Source organism: Tamandua tetradactyla, chromosome 9, assembly GCF_023851605.1.
Source record: "Tamandua tetradactyla isolate mTamTet1 chromosome 9, mTamTet1.pri, whole genome shotgun sequence".
NCBI classification, from domain to species: domain Eukaryota; kingdom Metazoa; phylum Chordata; class Mammalia; order Pilosa; family Myrmecophagidae; genus Tamandua; species Tamandua tetradactyla.
In genome coordinates this window covers 109,648,519-109,668,540 of record NC_135335.1, presented here as the reverse complement: position 1 = coordinate 109,668,540, position 20,022 = coordinate 109,648,519, and the positions used below count along the sequence as shown (strand labels likewise).

Genomic DNA, 20,022 nt, shown 5'->3' with positions numbered 1-20,022 from the left:
TGATAGTGACTAAATATATAAATTAAAAAATGCTTTTTACATGAAGAAGAACAAAGGAATGTCAGTATTGCAGGGTGTTGAAAATAGATCATCATACATATTTTAAAACTTCAACTTCTGTGTAAGGCTAAAGCAAGAAACTTTCATTTGGCGCAAAATTTATATTTTGACTAGTGTATTTCCTAATTTAACTTCTATGGACAGTTTAACTAAACACCATAAGTACACAGAACCTTGAATAAGGCATGAGATTTTGTCGGTTTGTCCAGGTTAGTGTGATGCCCTGATAAATCCCAGAGTGATCTGAACAGTGAATAAAAAAGTATTTGCAAAGTCCCCTTGGGGGAATGGAGAGAAAGGGGGAAAAATTCAACTTTGCCATTTGGAGAATTCCTGATATTCTCGCAAGCAGTGGGACAACCAAATCAATAGGGCAAGCCCTCAATCTTGGGGTTTGCCCCTTATGAAACTTATCCCTGCAAAGGATAGGCTAAACCTACTTAAAATTAGACCTAAGAGTCTCCCCCAGAGAACCTCTGTTGTTGCTCAGATGTGGCCTCTCTCTCAGCCGACACAGCCAGCGAACTCACGGCCCTCCCACCTCTACATTCAACATGAATCCCAGGGGTGTAAACCTCTGTGGCCACATGGGACAGAAATCCCGGGATGAGCTGGACTCAGCATCAAGGGATTGATAAAACCTTCTTGACTAAAAGAGGGAAGACAGAAATTAGACAAAATGAAGTGTCAGTGGCTGAGAGATTTCAGAGTCGAGAGGTTATCCTGGAGGTTTATTCTTACACATTATATAGATATCCCCTTTGTAGTTTAAGGTGTATTAGAGAGGCTAGAGAGAAGTGCCTGACACTGTAGAGCTGTGTTCCAGTAGCCATGTGTGCTGGTTTGAAAGGATGTATGTCCCCTAGAAAAGCCATGTTTTAATCTAAATCCCATTTTGTAAAGGCAGAATAATCCCTATTTAATACTGTGTGTTTGAATCTATAATCAGATCCTCTCCCTGGAGGTGTGATTTAATCAAGAGTGGTTGATAAACTGGATTAGTGATGTACTCTCTCCACCCATTTGGATGGGTGCTGATAAGTTTCTGGAGTCCTATAAAAGAGGAAACATTTTGTAGAATGAAGGAGATTCAGAGAACAGAGAATGCTGCAGCACCATGAAGGAGAGAGTTCATCAGCCAATGCTCTGGAGATGGAGAAGGAAGACACCTCCCGGCGAGCTTCATGAAACAGGAAGCCAGGAGAGAAAGTTAGCGGATGATGCTGTGCTCACCATGTGTCCTTCCAGCTGAGGGAGAAACCGTGACTGTGTTCACCATGTGCCTTCTCGGATGAGAGAGAAACCCTGAACTTCATCGGTCTTCTTGAACCAAGGTATCTTTCCCTGCATACACTTTGATTGGACATTTCTATAGACTTGCTTTAACTGGGACGTTATCTAGGCCTTAGAACTGTAAACTAGCAACTTATTAAATTCCCCTTTTTAAAAGTCGTTCCGTTTCTGGTATATTGCATTCCAGCAGCTAGCAAACAAACACCATGCTTCTTGAAGATGACTGTATAATGATATAGCTTTTGCAATGTGACCGTGATTGTGAAAACCTTGTGTCTGATGCCTCTTTTATCTAGGGTATTGATGGATGAGTAAAAAATATGGATAGGAAATAAACAAATAATAGGGGGAACAAAGGTTAAAATAAATTGAGTAGATTGAAATACTAGTGGTCAATGAGAGGGAAGGGTAAGGGGCATGGCATGTATAAGTTTTCCCTTTTTTATTTCTTTTGCTGAATAAATGCAAAGGTTCAAAAAAAATTATCATGGTGAGGAATACACAACTATATGACGATATTGTGAGCCACTAACCATGTCAAGAGTTTATGTATGTCAAGAATGTTTGTGTGGTTTTTTTTGTGTTTCCACTAAAAAATATCAAAAAAAAAAAAAGAATGGCTATGCAAACCTATTGGGTTAAGAATAAAAAGAATGAATCTGATTCTGGCATAAACTCTGGTGCATGTAAGAATCACCTGAGGGTTTTTTTAATGCAGATTCCAGGTCATATCCTTGAAGGTGAAAATTCCACAGGTGAGGCCCAGAACACTTTCTGTAGTTGACAAATTGAAAACAAATATTTGAACTTAGATGGCTCAAGATTATACAGTGCCCCCTTTCCCATTCTAGTCTCAAAGGAAAGGCACTACACTATGAATCAAAGACAAAATAAAGAGTTCTCAGAGACAAAAAGTTCGCCACCTCTTTATAGGAAGAATAAAGACATTATAAAAAGAACCAAACTAGGATAAGTAACCTCTTCTCTCAGGACACTCTTAACTTGGCTTCCTCCATGCTTCTCTTCCATATGCTACATATTCTTCGCTGATTCCTTTCCACATAGGACTAGGCTGTCTACTTAAGGAATGAAGCACCTCTAATGTATTAAAGGCTAAATAAGGAACAGAGTAAAATCCAAAAAAAAGAGGCCTGGGAAAGACTACTTAAGACCACATACTAAATTTAGGGGCAAAAGGAATTCTGGAAGCTTGTAGGGAAAAACCTGCTCGTTAGGGAAAAGCATAGACAATAAATATAGTGCACTTGGGAGAAGAAAAGAAAGACTGAAATGGTTTCTACAAAACACTATGCTGCAACCCTTTCTTTTCTGAAGAGCATGCATGACTCAGAACATGCCTAAAATAGTTTCATGAGGCCCTACTGTGTGATCTTATAATAAGATTTCAAACTGTATATCATTATGTCTCTATAATTACCAAAAGTAAGCAAGAAAACTGTTAAAATATTTTGAGATTTATCAGCATTACATGGTAGTGTCCAAAATGTTAGGCTGAACTATATGAAATCGTTATTTCGGCAAATTACAAACAATCAAATATAAAAGTGCCAAAGCAACTGAATGGAGAAAGGAAAGCCTTTTCAATAAATAGTGCTAAAACATCCAGTAAAGGACTCCTTCCAACTCCAGCTCGACACCCATCAGTTTCTCAGGTATCAATTCTACTACCTAAATCTAAAACCTATCCTCTCCTCATTGTTTAACACTGCTTCATTTGAGAGCTTTATAGTCTAATCTGCACGACTACAATAGCTTCAAGTTGATCTGACCTCTTTTCTTCAGACTGTTCCCTTCTAACCAATCTTCTCACTGGCACCTAAATGATCTTTCTGATCATATTGCTACCCAGAATAAAATATTTCAAAAGTTAGAACTTTTTGTAGATCTAGTAAAAAAATTCATAATCTTTCATCAAATTACTAACCTTGAAAAACAATAGTCACTTTTACATAAGTAGCACAGTTTTCATAATCAAATATAATTAAATCACTTACATCATAAAACAGTTTTCTATCAGCAGCCAGTCGTTTAGATGCTAGAGTCTTGGTAACATGATAGAAGGTAAGTAATGCTCTGTGCTGTCGAAGATCATCTTGGACTTTCACAGATTCTATAAGAGTAGGAATCAGTTCAGGCCACTGTCTAGGACAATCCAATCTAGCAACTTTTGCAATCAGCACTGCAATCTGAGTTGCAATCTAAAGGGAAAAAGTTTAATCAGAAATATAAAATCAAAGCAATGGATACAGAATGCATTCATAGATGAAAATTTATTTGTTAAGCAACATAGATTTAATAAAAATGAATAAAATTTCACTGAACAACTATTTAAAACAAGGGTTCTCAAAATGTGGTTTGTGGACCCCCAAGGAGCCTGAGACCCTTTCAGGAGGTCTGCAAGGTCCTCCCTTTTCTTAGAAGACACAAGTGTGAAGCTAGATTTCCTTCTTAAACTTCATCCAAAGCAATATACTGCAACAATGCAAGTGAATATCCAGATGTCTTTTTTTAAATAGACAGACTACAAAAAGATTTGCAAAAAAATATATAAAAATAATACCTTTTTCACTTATTTTTATGGTTTTGGAAAATAGGTAGTATTTTTCACTTTTAAAATGTATTTATGGCTTTAAAGCCACAACAGAGCCTGCACAGCCAGAGACCTTTAGAAATGAAGAAAGAAAATGCCCCCGGGAGAACTTCATGAAACAAGAAGCCTAAAGAGACAGCCAGCAGACATCACCATGTTTGCCATGTGCCTTTCCAGCTGAGAGAGAAACCCTGAACTGGATCGGCCTTTCTTGAGTGAAGATTCCAGCTGAAGACCTAGCTAACATTCTGAATTTGTTAAGCTCTAGTCTTTCTAGTCCCTTTCCAAAGAGAGGAAATGATGACATTTGGTCTTCAGGAATTCCGCCTACTTCATCCATTCTTCCATGGTTGCTTCCCTCCATCCTCTGTGATGTTTTTTCCATTTGGCTGCAAAATGTGAAGCAGTTGCCCACTACTACTCCAGAATGGAACACAGTCCAACAGGCACCCCAGAGCACATCACAGTATTTCTATCTCTGTGTGTGATTCCTGCCACCTGGACTTCTATGGAGGCTTTGGTTTGTCTTTCCTGGAGTAACAACTGGCATTAATTCACAGTGCTATAATGAAAAACTCTAAGGAGCATTTTTTGGTAGATAAATAAAGAGAATCTGGTCTTTGAAGATGTGGATAACTTTCTAGTAAATCATTCTATTATGGTGGAGGAATTTCAAGGGAAAACAAACACTGTTTCATAAAACATATATATATATAATTCAAACATAGATAGAATAAAAAGATTTAGAGATAGCATCCTTCTGGATGGATAGAAGAGTCTGCTCTGCCAATGGATCTCATGGTAAAGTTTGAAAATGAGAAAAATTAATTTCTCAAGATCTCAAAAATCGCAGCTTTCTGATTAAATCAAGCAGCACTCTCTAAGTGTTGAATTCATTTGAATGAAATGACTCAATGAATTTATGTAATGACTTTACAGCTATCTGTAGGACAAACTGTGGAAGCCACATCTCCACAGATAAACATACAGGTTCAGGTCACTACTCATGAAACCTGACATTCTGAGTGAGAGTTTTCTTCCCTCTTCTTCCCCCTCCACTTTTCCTAATTTAATCTTTTTGGTGAGAATTCTATTTTGTCTTGAAAATACAAAGGGAAGAAGAGCATTCTTCTTGGTGTTGAAGTTCCAATACTTAGGAGATGTTACCATTGGATTGTACATTCTACTCATAATATGTGCAAAACAATGATAAGATTTGTTTGCACAAGATGATAACAATATATTATCCTTTAAGGCTAATCTTTCATCCACAAAAGTATGTTTTTATTGTTGGCTTGTCCTTTTTCTCCTATACTATGAAATGTTAGGTGTTATTTCTAATAATTATTTTTCACGATTTAAGGAGAAATCTTTCTCTTGGGCTGATATGTTTTACCCTCACAAATTTGCAGACAGAATTTTTACAATTATATGAACTCCAAACTTAAAAATGTAGGCAATTTAATAAACCAGGAGCAGACACAGAAATGAAGACCTAGATGGCATCCTTGGAATTTCCGGTGTGCTTGATTTTATATCTAAAGGGCCATTCAACACAACAGGGTATATTTGAAATATAAGGGAAGTAATTTTGAAATGTTTTATTCTGTTTACTTAGGGAATATTACAAATAATGTCATAAGATAAATTTTGTTCTCTGCTTAACCCAAACATTTTAAATATTCACTGTTCTCTTCAGTCTATTTGTTTGAAATATAGTGGCATATTCAGACAGTCTGAAAGAGAAAGAGTAAGTATAGCTATTTTACTAACAGTATTATAACAAATAATTTCAGTTCGTTAATAAAATAAGCCAGATACTTAAATGCCTTCCTCAATATAAGGGGTTAATCTGTCATAGCTAGGTCAGTATATCATAGTGAGTTGAAGAGTTAGATTACTGTTATAATTTCTTAGTTACTAAGAGAATGTACTTTAAAAAAAATGAACTTTGTATTTTAAATACAATAAAGTACACCTATTTTAAGTATGTATTTAGATGTTGGTTATGACAAATACATACGTCTGTGAAAATATCATCACTGCAATCAAGATTTCAGAAATTTCCATCACCCCAAAAGGCTTTTTCATGCCCCTGTACAGTCGGTCCCTTCTATAACAGGCCCTAGACATCACTGACTTACTCTGTATAATTGTATATTTATTTTATCTGTTCTATAATTTGACATAAATTCAATTATACAATAAAAAAGTATTTATGTTAACAAATAATAGTTTTATTGTTTTATAAATGAACAAATAAGTATTTTTAAGTGTTTCAGTTCTAGTTTCTAATATAGTAAATATCAATAGATACAAATTTTCAGGGTCTTTAATTTAAACATATACAGATGTCCCAAGACCTCAAAGTGGTCTAACCATTAACCCCAGATTAGAAATTAACATCACAACATAAAGTAGTTAAATAATGACATTTCTGCAGATTACTGCTTCCCAAATACTGGTTGATCTAACACCTTGGCAGCAGTTTACTTCTCAATCACCCAACCATCTCCTATCCCAGTGCAAATAAATAACTCTGTTCAATTCTATTATCCTTCTTCTACTCCTTTCAGGAATTGCAAAGCAGATGGAAACAAAATCAAGTTGGAAATACTGCCAAATAGAGTGCTCTTTAATACCTAAATTAAGGGAATCAAGTATAATAAATAACATTAACTGGGACAAACTTAAGAATTTTTTTACATACTATAAGCAAAAATTATTTTATTCTAAGAAGAAAATCATACTATAAGAGAAAGAAAAAAAATAAAACTTTATAATCAATTATCTAGGCCCCATAGACTGGGAGGATTTGAAAATGCAATGGATGAAGGAAACAGACAAAAATATGAAGCTATCTTATATTTTTAAAAAATGATTAAAATCAAAATCACAAAATTAATTTCTACAGAAGACTAGAAATTTATACCAGAGATTTGTTTCAAATATGTTTAAAAACTGAGAAAATAAATTTTAAAAGATAGTATATCTTAAGATGACATCTGGCCAAATGTCTTAAAGACTACAACTAGATCACAAAACTTAAAAAAAACAATGGAAAGAGTGTGTATAGATATCACAAACGGATATTATGTAAAATGATTTTGTTGTTAGTGCCAGGAAACAAAGTTAGATTAGAACAGAAGCAAAAATTAAGGGAGGAGAAAGATTAATAAGCATTCATTTCCTCACTCACCTGGTTTATTGGTTCATTGAAATTGGTGATGAGCCCTGCACGCAGTGTAGATTTCTCCTCCTCTGAGAGAGCACTGCAAAAAAGATACATTTATTATGCAAGAGAATACTACCTAACAATGAATGCAATTACGCACTACTAAGACTTTTATCAATGAAATGTCTTTTAAACAAGATGTCCCCAGGTGTTTTTTGTAAATACATAGAATTATTTCCATTACTTGTGTACCAAAACATCAAATAAGACAGAAGCATAAAATCCTTTCACAAGTAAATAAAAAGGAATACAACATAATAAGCAATCGGAAATTTCAAAAATTAAGGGTAACAGAAGATATTTAAATGTTTACTTTTATTTATGTAAAAACTTAACAGTTGGCCTAAAAAAAATAAATACGTAAAAATTACTTTTCCACTGCTTTATAAAATCTGAATCACGTTGTTCTATAGGGAAATAGATCCAGAATCAGAGAATATTTGGGATGGAAGACTTTAGAAACTGAATAGTTTAAAATCTTTTATTTTCCATCTCTGGAAAGGATAAACACAATATTTTTAATTTTGACTGTGCATGAAGAAGGAAACGATTTGGCTCAAAGGACAGGGAGTAGGAATATTCATTCTATTGGATTTTATACATTCTGAATTTCAGACTGTATGGATGTATTACTTATAGTAAAATTAAAGTTTAAAACTCTCACTTTAAGGCTTTCCATTGTGGCTATGATGCAGTAGCTATTATCACAGATTAGCCATCTAATAAAATCAACTAAAAGAGTTGTATACAAAAAAGAATAACAATTTTAAGCTATCTAAAACTGACCTAGGCAGCCCAGATTGGACAGACCCAGGTTTTAAGAGAAAAGGAAACTGAACTGTGATGAACCAGTACATTTCCCCTTGAATAATCTGTCAACTCCTAAACTGCACATACTCAAAAACTAAGGAAAGATTTCAGAATTCTCACACTGCTGGAGACAGAAAAATTGAAGTTCAGGGCACACCAAAGGAGCAATACACTGTTTGACAGTAAAGGCACAGAGCTAAGACCCCATTAAAGGCTGTACCACGGGAGTAAGAGTAAATCAGAAAGAAACCATTCTCAAACAGATCAAGATGCTCCTCTCTCTGTCTGCTTGTCTAAAAAAAATTAAATTCTCTCTGGAGAAAGATAACATCATTCAAACCCTCTTCAATTTTTCCTACACAATGTTCAGCATTAAATAAAAAATACCAGGCATGCCAAGAAATAGGAAAAGATGACTGGAACCAAAACAAAATGCACAGAAACAGGAGATACAGACTTGGCAGCTGTCAAATTCACACTTAAATTATGATGAATACATTCAAGAAAATAGTTTTTAAAAAAAAGGAGAATTTCATCTGAGAACTGGAATCTTTTTTTAAAAAAATACCAAATGAGAATCAGAGAACTGGTAAATATAATAAGTGAAATAAAGGAAATGAATTGGAAGATAGGACACTGGAAAATATCTAGATTGAAGCAAAAAGAGGAAAAAAGGACATCTGCTTCTGAATAAATTCACTTCTAGCAGACATGCACTAAAAAATTAATGAAGGGCGGGCCACGGTGGCTCAGCAGGCAGAGTTCTCGCCTGCCAGGCTGGAAACCCAGGTTCAATTTCCGGTGCCTGCCCACGCAAAAAAAAATAATAATAATTAATGGAGAATCATAATGGTAGCACAGTACGTGGATGTAATTAACAACACTGAATTATATATTTCAATGTTGTTAAAGGGGGAAATTTCAGGTTGTATGTATGTTATAAAAAAACAGAATTGTACAACACAAATAGTAATGTCTAATATAAACCATGGACTATACTTAATAGTTACAATTATAAAAGTGTTCTTTCACCAAGTGTAACAAATGTATGACATCAGTGCAAGGTGTTAATAGTAGAGGGGTATATGGGAAGTCTGTATTTTCTGCATGATTTTTTTCTGTAAAACTAAAGTAGCCCTAAAAAAAAAAATCAATCAAAAAAATTATTAAAGGCAGTTCTTCAGGCAGAAGACAAATGAGCCCAGATGGAAACACATTAATACCAAAGGAATGAAAAGCACTAGAAAAGTAAATTTAAATGAATACTATCTGTTGATAAAATGATATTATGTGGAGATTAAAATATATGTAAAATTAAAATATCCAGTAACAGCAGCACAAAAGACAGGTAGGAATAAATAAAAGTATCACAAGGTTTTTGCATTATCTGAAAAAATAAAATACTAATCTAAAACAGTATAACAATTGAACACTCATTTTATAATTTCTAGGAAAATCATGCAAATAAATACATTCTAACAAGCTTACAGACGAAAAACAGAGTAATAAAAAATTTCTTGAATAATCCAAAGGAAGGCAAAAAAGAAAAAACAATGGAACAAAGATGAAATGAACAGTAAAGAGTGAGTGGTAGATTTAGTCCCAACTATATCAGTGATATATAAAATGTAAATCAGCATAATAGTAAAATTAAACAACAATTATTAAATTGAATACAAAACAAAAACAAAATTTCTGCTGCCTGGAAAGACATGTCTTACATAGGACAATTAAAAAAAAATTTTTAAACTTCAGAAAAAGATACACCATGCAAAAACTAATCACAAGAACGCTGGAGTGATTCTACTAATATCAGACAAACTAGATTTTAAATCAAAATACAGAACTAGACATAAAGAAGAACATTTCATAATTATAACAAGGTCACTTCAAAAGGAATACAATAATCCTAAATTAATATGATCCTAGTAATAAAGTCATAATATATAGAAAGCAAATAGAATGAAAACAAATAGGCAAGTCATAAATTACATCTGGGGATTAACACACTCTCTCAGTAGCTTATAGAAAAAGTAGCAAAAAGACCAGTAAGTATACAAATGATCTGAATAGCACAATTAACAATTGTGATGACCGGTAAAAAAAACACTACAATCCACAACTGTGAAACACATATCTTTTTCAAGTACACATAAATATTTACTAAAATACTACATGCTTGATCATAACATGAGATAGCACATTTGAAAGAATTAAATCAATAACAACAACAAATCCTGTCTGAGAATTAAGCTATACATTTCTAATTAACCACTGGGTCTAAAAAGAAATCACAAGGGAAATGTGAAAATGTATTGAACTCAAGAGAAATCAAATCACTCCACATGGAAACTTGTGAAACAGAACTAAAGGCATGATTATAAGAAAAACCTTTATGCTATAAATGCATATATAAGAAAAGAAGAGAGAACATCAATTTTCTAAGCTTCTATCTCAAGACATTAGGAAAAACTAGCAAATCAAGTCTAAAGAAAGTATCTGAAAGTACATCAAGACTTAAAAAGTACAATAACTAATACAAAGATGGACTAATGTGCCAATAAAACAAAACAGAATATCCAAAATAGACCCACACATATAAAGTCCCTAATTTATAAGAAGAGTTCCATTGCAATGCAATAAGGAAAGAATACATAGTACTCCCCCTACCTCACATAAGCACCTTATACAAAAATCAATTTCAGATGGATCATAAACCTAAATATGAAAGGTAAAACAAAGATTCTAGAAGAAAACAAAGGAGAATATTCTCATGACCTAGGGTTGAACAAAAATTTCTTAAACAGCTCCAAAAAGAATTAATTATAAAATAGAAGACTTTAAGGCGTACTATGAAGCTACAGTGATCAAAACAGCATGGTACTGGCACAAAGATAGATATATTGACCAATGGAATAGAATAAAGTGTTCAGATATAGACCCTCTCATCTATGGACAATTGATCAAGCCAACTCACCTGGGACAGAACAGTCTCTTCAATAAATGGTGCCTAGAGAACTGGATATCCATTTGCAAAAGAATGAAAGAGGACCCATATCTGAAACCATATACAAAAATTAACTCAAAATGGATCAAAGATCTAAACATTAGATCTAAGACCATACAATAAGAAAATGTAGAGAAATATCTTATAAATCTTATAACAGGAGGCAGTTTCCTAGACCTTACACCCAAAGCAAGAGCACTGAAGAAAGAAAGAAATGGGAACTTCTCAAAATTAAACAATTTTGCACATCAAAGAACTTTGTCAAGAAAGTAAAAAGGCAGCCTACACAATGGGAAACAATATTTGGAAACAATATATCAGATAAAGGTCTAGTATCCAGAATTTATAAAGAGATTGTTCAATTCAACAACAAAAGAGAGCCAACCCAATTACAAAATGGGCAAAAGACTTGGACAGAAACTACTCAGAAGAGGAAATACAAATGGTCAAAAGGCACATGAAGAGATGCTCAACTACCCCGGCTATTAGAAAAATGCAAATCAAAGCCACAATGAGATATCATCTCACACCCACCAGAATGGCCATTATCAATAAAACAGAAAATGACAAGTGCTGGAGAGGATGTGGAGAAAGAGGCACACTTATCCACTGTTGGTGGGAATGTCAAATGGTACAACTGCTGTGGAACGCAATTTAGTGGTTCCTCAAAAAACTAAATATAGAATTGCCATATGACCCGGCAATACAATTGCTAGGTATCTACTCAGAGGACATGAGGGTAAGGACACAAACAGACATTTGCACACCAATGTTTATAGAAGCATTATTTACAACTGCGAAGAGATGCAAACAGCCAAAATGTCCATCAACAGACGAGTGGCTAAACAAACTGTGGTATATATATATGACGGAATATTATACAGCTTTAAGACAGAATAAAGTTCTGAAGTATGTAACAGCATGGATGGACCTTAAGGACATTATGCTGAGTGTGATTAGCCAGAAACAAAAGGACAAATACTGTATGGTCTCACTGATATGAACTGACATTAGTGAATAAACTTGGAGAATTTCATTGGTAACAGAGATCATCAGGAGATAGAAATAGGGTAAGATATTGGCTAATTGGAGCTGAAGGGACACAGACTGTACAATAGGACTGAATGTAAAAACTCAGAAATGAACAACACAATACTACCTAAATATAATACAATTATGTTAAAACACTGAATGAAGCTGAATGTGAGAATGATAGAGGGAGGAGGGCTGGGGGCACAAACGAAATCATAAAGAAAGATAGACGATTAAGGCTGAGATGGTATAATCTAGGAAATGCCTAGAGTGTATAATGATAGTGTCTAAATGTACAAATTAAAAAAATGTTTTTGCATGAGGAAGAACGAAGGAATGTCATTACTGCAGCATGCTGAAAATAGATGGTAATTAATATTTTAAAATTTTAACTTATGTATGAGATTAAAGCAGAAAATACTCATTTGGTACAAAATTTATATTTTGACTAGTGCATTTCCTAATATAACTTATGTGGACAACTTAATTGAACACTATAAGTACATGGAACCTTGAGTAGGACATGAGATTTTGCTGGTTTGTCCAGAGTGATGCTCTGATAAATTCCAGAGTGATTTGAACAGTGAATAAAAAAGTATTTGCAAAGTCCCCTTTGGGGAATGGTGAGAATGGGGGAAAATTCAACTTCCCCAAGCTAAATTCTTGATATTCTCACAAGCAGTGTGGCAACCAAAGCTATAGGCTGAGCCCCCAGTCTTGGGGGTTGTTCATATGAAACTTAACCCCGCAAAGGATAGGTCAAACCTACTTAAAATTAGGCCTTAAGAGTCACCCCCAAGAGGGCCTCTTTTCTTGCTCAGATGTGGCCTCTCTCTCCAGCCAACACAACAAGCAAACTCACCACCCTCCCCCTGTCTACTTGGGACATGACTCCCAGGGGTGTGGACCTTCCTGGCAACGTGGGACAGAAATCCTAGAATGAGCTGAGATTCAGCATCAAGGGACTGAGAAAATCTTCTTGACCAAAAGGGGGAAGAGCGAAATGAGACAAAGTGTCAATGGCTGAGAGGTTCCAAACAGAGTCGAGAGGTTATCCTAGAGGTTATTCTTACACATTAAGTAGATATCACCTTGTTATTCAAGATGTAAAGGAGAGGCTGGAGGGAACTGCCTGAAAATGTAGAGCTGTGTTCCAGTAGTCACGTTTCTTGAAGATGATAGTATAATGATACAGCTTTCACAACGTGACTGTGTGACTGTAAAAACCTTGTTTTCTGATATTCCTTTTATCTATCTTGTCAACAGACGAGTAGAACATACGGATTAAAAATAAATAATGGGAACAAATGTTAAAATTAAACAAATATATATTCAGTAGATGAAAATACTAGTGGTCAATGAGAGGGAGGGTAAAGGGTATGGTACGTATGAGTTTTTTCTTTTTTCTTTTTATTTCTTTTTCTGGAGTGATGTAGATGTTCTAAAAATGATCATGGTGATGAATATACAACTATGTGATGATACTGTGAGCCACTGATTGTGCACCATGTATGGAACGTTTGTACATTAAGAATATATGTGCTTGTACATTGTTGTTGTTGTTTTTAACACGGACAGGCACCGGGAATTGAACCCGGGTCTTCTGGCATGGCAGGCAAACATTTTTGCCTGCTGAGCCACCGTGGCCCGCCCTGTACATTGTTTTATAATCAAAATTAAAAATAATAAGATGCCTTCTCACACTTTATGACCTGTCTTTCTACTTTTTTTGTTTGTGTGTTTTGGGCCATAGAGTTTCCTTCTTGTTCTTTTACTTTATTATTAGTGTCTTTTAATGAACAGAAATTCTTACTCCAATGAAGTTTAATTTAAACATATTGTTTTTTATAATTAATTCTTTTTGTATTTGTTTAAGAATTTTTTTATTTTTTTTATTTTTTTTATGTTTTACTCATCTGTCCATACGTAGATAGAAGGAGCATCAGACGCAAGGTTTTCACAACCACACAGTCATATTACGAAAGTTACATTATTATACAATCATCCTCAAAAAAAAAAACATGGCTACTGAAACACAGCTCTACAGTTTCAGGCACTTTCCTCTAGCCTAATACACTTTAAAACAAAAAGGAGATAGCCATGCAATGCATAAGAATAACCTCCAGGATAACCTCTCAGCTCTGTCTGACATCTCTCAGCCACTGACACTTTATTTTGCCTTATATGAGAAGGCTTTTTTAACAGATAAATTTGACAAAGGATGCATATACAAAGTACACAAAATCCCACAAATCAATAAGATAACCCAATTATTAAAAATACAAATGACAGCATCCTTCACAAGAGGCTAACCAAACAGCCAAAAGCATAGAAAAAGGTCTTCATCATTCATGAGGAAAAGGCAAATTAAAATCACTAAGCCCAATAAGGAAAGACAGATGAGACTGAGTGTTGATTAGCTGGTAGAATTGTAAACTGTGTGAAAACTAACTGACAGTACCTACTAAAGCTGAACACACTTCTACCTGGCATCTACTGCTATGTAAATGGCAACAAAAATGTACACTTATGTGCACCAAGACATACAAAAGATTGTTCAAAGCAGCAATACTTTTAATAGTAAAAAGTTAGAAACATCCTCAGTGGTCATCAACAATAGAAAGATACATACTTTTGGTATGTTCCTGAAATGGAACACTGTTCCTCTATGTAAAAGAGTGACCTACTGCTCCATGTAACTACATGAGCAAATACAAGTTGACTAAAAGAAGTTAGACATAAAAGATAACATACTCTATGATTGCCATTTGTTTTAAGCTCAAAGCAGGCAAAACTAAAATAATCTGTGGTAAGAGACATCAGATGATGCTTATTTTGCTTGGGATGGGGAGAACAAACTAACTGCAAAGGGCCCCGAGGAAGATTTCTGGGGCACTAATAATGATCTATCCAGCTCTGGTTGGTAAACAGGTACATTGACATTATAAGCATTCAAGCGTTTTACATCATTCGTGTACATTTTAAGTATGTGATATATTTCAATAGCAGTTCTTTTTTTTTAAACCTTCATACACACACACACACACACACACACACATACAATCTGATACCAAGAGCGTTTGAGTGAATGGTAAAAGTTAATAAACTGAGAAAACAAGATTAAGATAAGCAAGCTTAAGAGAAGAGTCAAGGGCCCATGTAGTCCTAAGTGTTCCTACTAGAAATTATCTCTCTAATCCTTTTATAACTATACTATACTTTCCAACTTTAACTCCCTTCTGTCATTAAATCCTTGTAATAATGTTTTCCCCTATAATGTCTGCTTCAAGTTCGAACTTCAAGTTTTCTTCTATTCCAAGGAGCCAAGTTAAGCAGTTTTCATGGTATTCATTCTCTTAATTAAGAGTAGAGGGAATAATTTAATAAGTAGCTACCAAACCAGAGGGATAAAGACCATATTTAAAATGCATATATTAAATAAAACATGTCACTGATGTGGAGAAAACTTATCATTAGCAATTCTTCAATAATAGCTAATCTCCTACCTAATTATATGCAGATATTATCATTAAATGAATTCAAACTATATGTCTGGTAGAAAATCGGATCTTATCAATTAGAACCCAGTTAAAATTACACTGTATGTAGAACTAATGTGTAAGCTTAAGTTAGTGGAAAAGGATATGAGCAAAAACGTTCAAAAGCAGATTTTTTTATATACCTTACATCTACATATAAATTCAATCTTGATTCTGCCATCCTTGCTCCCTTTCTAAGTAAATATATCTCCTTTCCAGCTTTTACCTCAATATCTAAACGAGACACCTTGGAATTTGATCACCTAATATTATAGTTTCTCTCTTACTTTTTAAGTTCAACATTTCAGCTCCTAATTCTTTTTGTGAAATCAGTCTGAAATATACAATCAAAATTTACTTTCCTTTCAAACAAGTCAATTATGACCATTTTGTCCATATAATCAGCAAAACAATGAATTTTAAAAGATACTCAAGTGTAAATGCACAAAGCTATAGAAGTATATTGCTACTAGACCATCTCCTATAGTCCAATAATGTACAATTTCTGATCACTGACTACTCCATTTCTCCCAAAATTCTGAGTTAGTACTAAAATAAGAAGAGAAGAACTTGTTTCACACTACATAGTATCATAAAGGCAGCCTAAAAATATTCCGGTTGCTCCCAATATTATCCAAGTGCATACTTTATATGCAGTTTGAAATACTCATGCAAGTATTTCTTTTTTAAAAGGTTTTAGAAATACAGGAACTTACAAAGCTATAGTGCCATCTTCTGGAAAATAAAAATTATGTTACTTATTCTACAAAATTCAATATTTAAATCAAACAAATTCCAGCCTCATCTCTCTGCACGGTATTTCCATCCATTATATTACATTTATTAAATATTAAATTTGTTGTTCACTTAATTACCTACAGAGTAGCTACAACTGAATTTTATGAGATTACAAATGTAAAAGGCAAGTATATCACTATATTACAAATGTAAGAGTCAGGACTCACTATCTAGCTGGCTCAGAAATTACCTGGAATTTCCTTCTCAATGACCTTTGTTCAAAATCTTAACCTCACAAGAGAGATGCAGGAAGATGGCGGAGCAGGAAGCTCGAGGAATCAGTTCCTCCACCAGAACTATAAAACGGGCAGGAACTGTCTGTACCAACTATTTTGAAACTCCAGACCCCAGTGGAACACTGTGTAACATCCAAGCAAGAGGAGAGAAGCAGGTAGAAAATTACAGTAATGCCACTCAATTACATGTTCCCTGTGGCAGCAATCATGGCCCATCCACAACCTCTTGGCAGACAGCAGTAAGTACTGGGCAGCCTCCTGGTCTGAAAGTAGGCATAAAGACTTAGTTTCCCAAGATGTGGACCCACAAAAGACAGAAAAGACCCTATACTATACATTCACCTTGGGTTGTTATGGTACTCTTAGGCTGAACTTCTTGATAGGAGAACTGAACTCTGAAAGAAAGCAACAGCCAACACAAAATCAATTTGTAAAGACTATGAAAGGTACTTTCTGCTTAGGCTTTCTTGGTTTTCAAGAACTGATTTTCAGTCAAGTACTGATTACTACTTTTTTTATATATATGGGTAGGTACCGGGAAGCAAAACTAACTACTACTTTTAATTAGCTATTTCAGATCACTGGAGACCCTGTTCTGAGTGTGGCCACTTTGTTACGAAGTGCAGGCAGAGACAAAGGTGGGAAGAGGAGACAAAGAAAATATGCTTTCTCAAAGCTGTGGGGCTGCAACTGCTGTGCAGGGACCAAAATAAGAAAGTACAGCTTGGAGGAACTGTGGGGGAAGTTTCTAGAGCCCTCCCTGGCATTTTCCTCAATCCCTCCAAAGGCAATTTGGAGCCAGCCCGTGCTCCCTTTATGACTCGCTGGCCTTGTTTCAGCTGGGAAAGAATGACTTGGGAAACTCATATCCAGCATGAACCCCTTCCCAGAATTTGCTTTCCAGGGAAAAGAAGCTTGCGACAATGAAAGCAGAGTAAGAAACAAGCTAGGTAGGTAGCCAGGAGGAAAGGTTTTTTAAGTTCTGCTGAGGAACTTGCAGGAACCTTCCAGAGAAGGAGATCTATTTCCTGGGCATTACAGGAGGGATTCAAATTCCTGTACAGAGCGGAACACATAAGGCCATGTACAAACACAAGCCCAGAGAAACACAAGTCCACAAAAACAGAAAAGATCCTATACTATACATTCAATTGTGGGTTCTTATGGTACCCTTGGGCTGAACTTCTTGGTAGGAGAGCTGAACTCTGAAAGAGAGCAACAGTCAGCACTAAGTCAATGTGTAGAGACTATAAAAGGTGTTTTCTGCTCAGGGTTTCTTGTTTCTTGGTTTTCTTAGCACCTGACTCTCAAGAAAGACTAAGTCATATCACTAGCTGGATACAAACACATATTTCAGGGAACAAATCCCAGAAGTAACATTATAAAAGAATAAAATGAACAGTATGCCACAAAAGATTACAAGAAAAAGATAACACAAGAAATGATGGCCATTCCAAGGGAAGAAAATAAATAGCTAGAAAGCATCAATAAAGAAGGCAAAACTATGGACATAAAAGACTTAAAAAAAAAAAGATATTAAAAATGTTCAAGAAAATGAAGAAAAATACAGAGAAAGAACGATAAGGATATCCAGAAAACAATCAATAAGCCAAGGAGATTATAGATAAAACACCCTAGTCAAAGGCAGAGATTGACAGAATGGATAAAAGAACAATACCCAACAATACCCACAAGTGACTCACCTTAAACTGAAAGACACAACTAAATTGAAAGTGAAAGGTTGAAAGTAAAAGCTACCAAAAGAGAGGTGGGGTAGATACATTAAAATCATACGAAATATTAAAAGTCCAAAACTGTTACCAGAGACAAAGATGGCCACTATATACTGATAAAGGAGTCAATTCAACAAAATAACATAAAATTTCTATATACTAGTAATGAACAACATGAAGGAGAAATCAAGGAAAAACAGCAGAGCCCCAAAATATATGAAACAAATATTGGCAGATTTGAAGGTAGACCATATGGTTCTACATTAAAAGTACTTCCAGTAGTGATAGAACATTTAGATAGAAGCTCAATAAGAAAATAGAAGACTTGACCAATACTCTAAATGAGCTAGACCTAGCAGACATACAGAACACGTCACCCAATAACAAAGAATAAGCCCTCTTCTTAAGCATATGGATCACTGTTCAGGATAGGCCATAGTTGTTCAGTTCACAAAACAAGCCTCAATAATTCAAAAACATTGAAACGGCATACTGTATCCTCTCCACCAGAGAAGGAAGCTAGAAGTCAGTAAGAGAAGGAGAAATGGAAACACACAGATATATGTAAACTGAACAACATACTCTTAAACAACCAATGGACGCCCCGCCAGCCAGCCCGCCCTCCTCTCCCTCTTTGTCCGCGGGCCCGGCAAGGAGGTCACACCCCGCCAACCAGCCCGCCATCCTCTCCCTCTTTGTCCAAAGGCCCAGCGCGGCGCTCACGCCCCGCCAGCCAGCATGCCCGCCTCTCCCTCTTTGCCCGCCGGCCCGGCACGGGGCTCACGCCCCGCCAGCCAGCACGCCCGCCTCTCCCTCTTTGTCCGCCGGCGCTCACGCCCTGCCAGCTAGCCCGCCCGCCTCTCCCTCTTTGTCCATCGGCCCGGCACGGCGCTCACGCCCCGCCAGCCGGCCCGCCCACCTCTCCCTCTTTGTCCGCCGGCCCGGCACGGCGCTCACGCCCCGCCAGCCAGCCCGCCCGCCTCTCCCTCTTTGTCCGCCAGCCCGGCGCGGAGCTCAAGCCCCGCCAGCCAGCCCGCCCTCCTCTCCCTCTTCCCTCTTCTGGTCCGGCGGCGCTCCATCCGCCATCTTATCCTTCCCTTTCTCCTCCTGCTCCGGCGGCTCTCCGACCACCACCGTGCCCTCTTCCGCCTTCACCGGCTCCTCCGCCACCGGCCTCGACAGCCTTGCCACCCTCACCTTTTCTCCTCCAGAATAGCTACTGGGGGAGTGGAGATGATACGGACCAGCTCCCGGAGCGACGACAGACATCAAAGGGACGGCGTACCCCACCCTGTAACGGCTGACTGTCTGGGGGAACCAGCTCCGGTGAGATCGCCGAGGGGCGCGGGCTTTCCCGGGCGGGACGGCAAGCGGCCGGAGTCCCTTCCTTCCTCCTTCCCAGGCCAACTGGCAGAATTGGGCAGGTGGTCCCCTCGGGCTGCGACGGCCGGTGACCCTGCCCGCGTTCGGACCCCCGGGCCAGCTGGCACTCTTCCAAGCCGCTTCCGCTGCCGAACCTTCCCCACGACGAGAGTTTCAAAAGTTAAAGGACCCACAGCTACTTTTACTGGTGGAACCCGTAGACAAACGTGTGCCACGAGCGCCATCTACTGGGCAGGATAAGAAAAACAGAACCCAGAGATTTCACAGAAAAATCTTTCAACCTGT

At 36.6% G+C, this 20,022-nt stretch overlaps 1 protein-coding gene across 5 annotated transcripts in view; it reads right to left on the bottom strand.

Annotated features, from left to right (window-relative positions):
• The window catches only part of IPO11 (importin 11), a 337,786-nt gene that overhangs the window by 212,227 nt on the left and 105,537 nt on the right, over positions 1-20,022 (bottom strand). For all 5 annotated transcript variants that reach the window (XM_077117257.1, XM_077117259.1, XM_077117260.1 and 2 more), the window contains exons 4-5: positions 7,164-7,236; positions 3,369-3,572 (exon numbers count right to left, since the gene is read on the bottom strand). In XM_077117257.1, the coding sequence (XP_076973372.1) occupies positions 3,369-3,572; positions 7,164-7,236 (277 nt within the window). The remainder of the gene's footprint in view (positions 1-3,368; positions 3,573-7,163; positions 7,237-20,022) is intronic.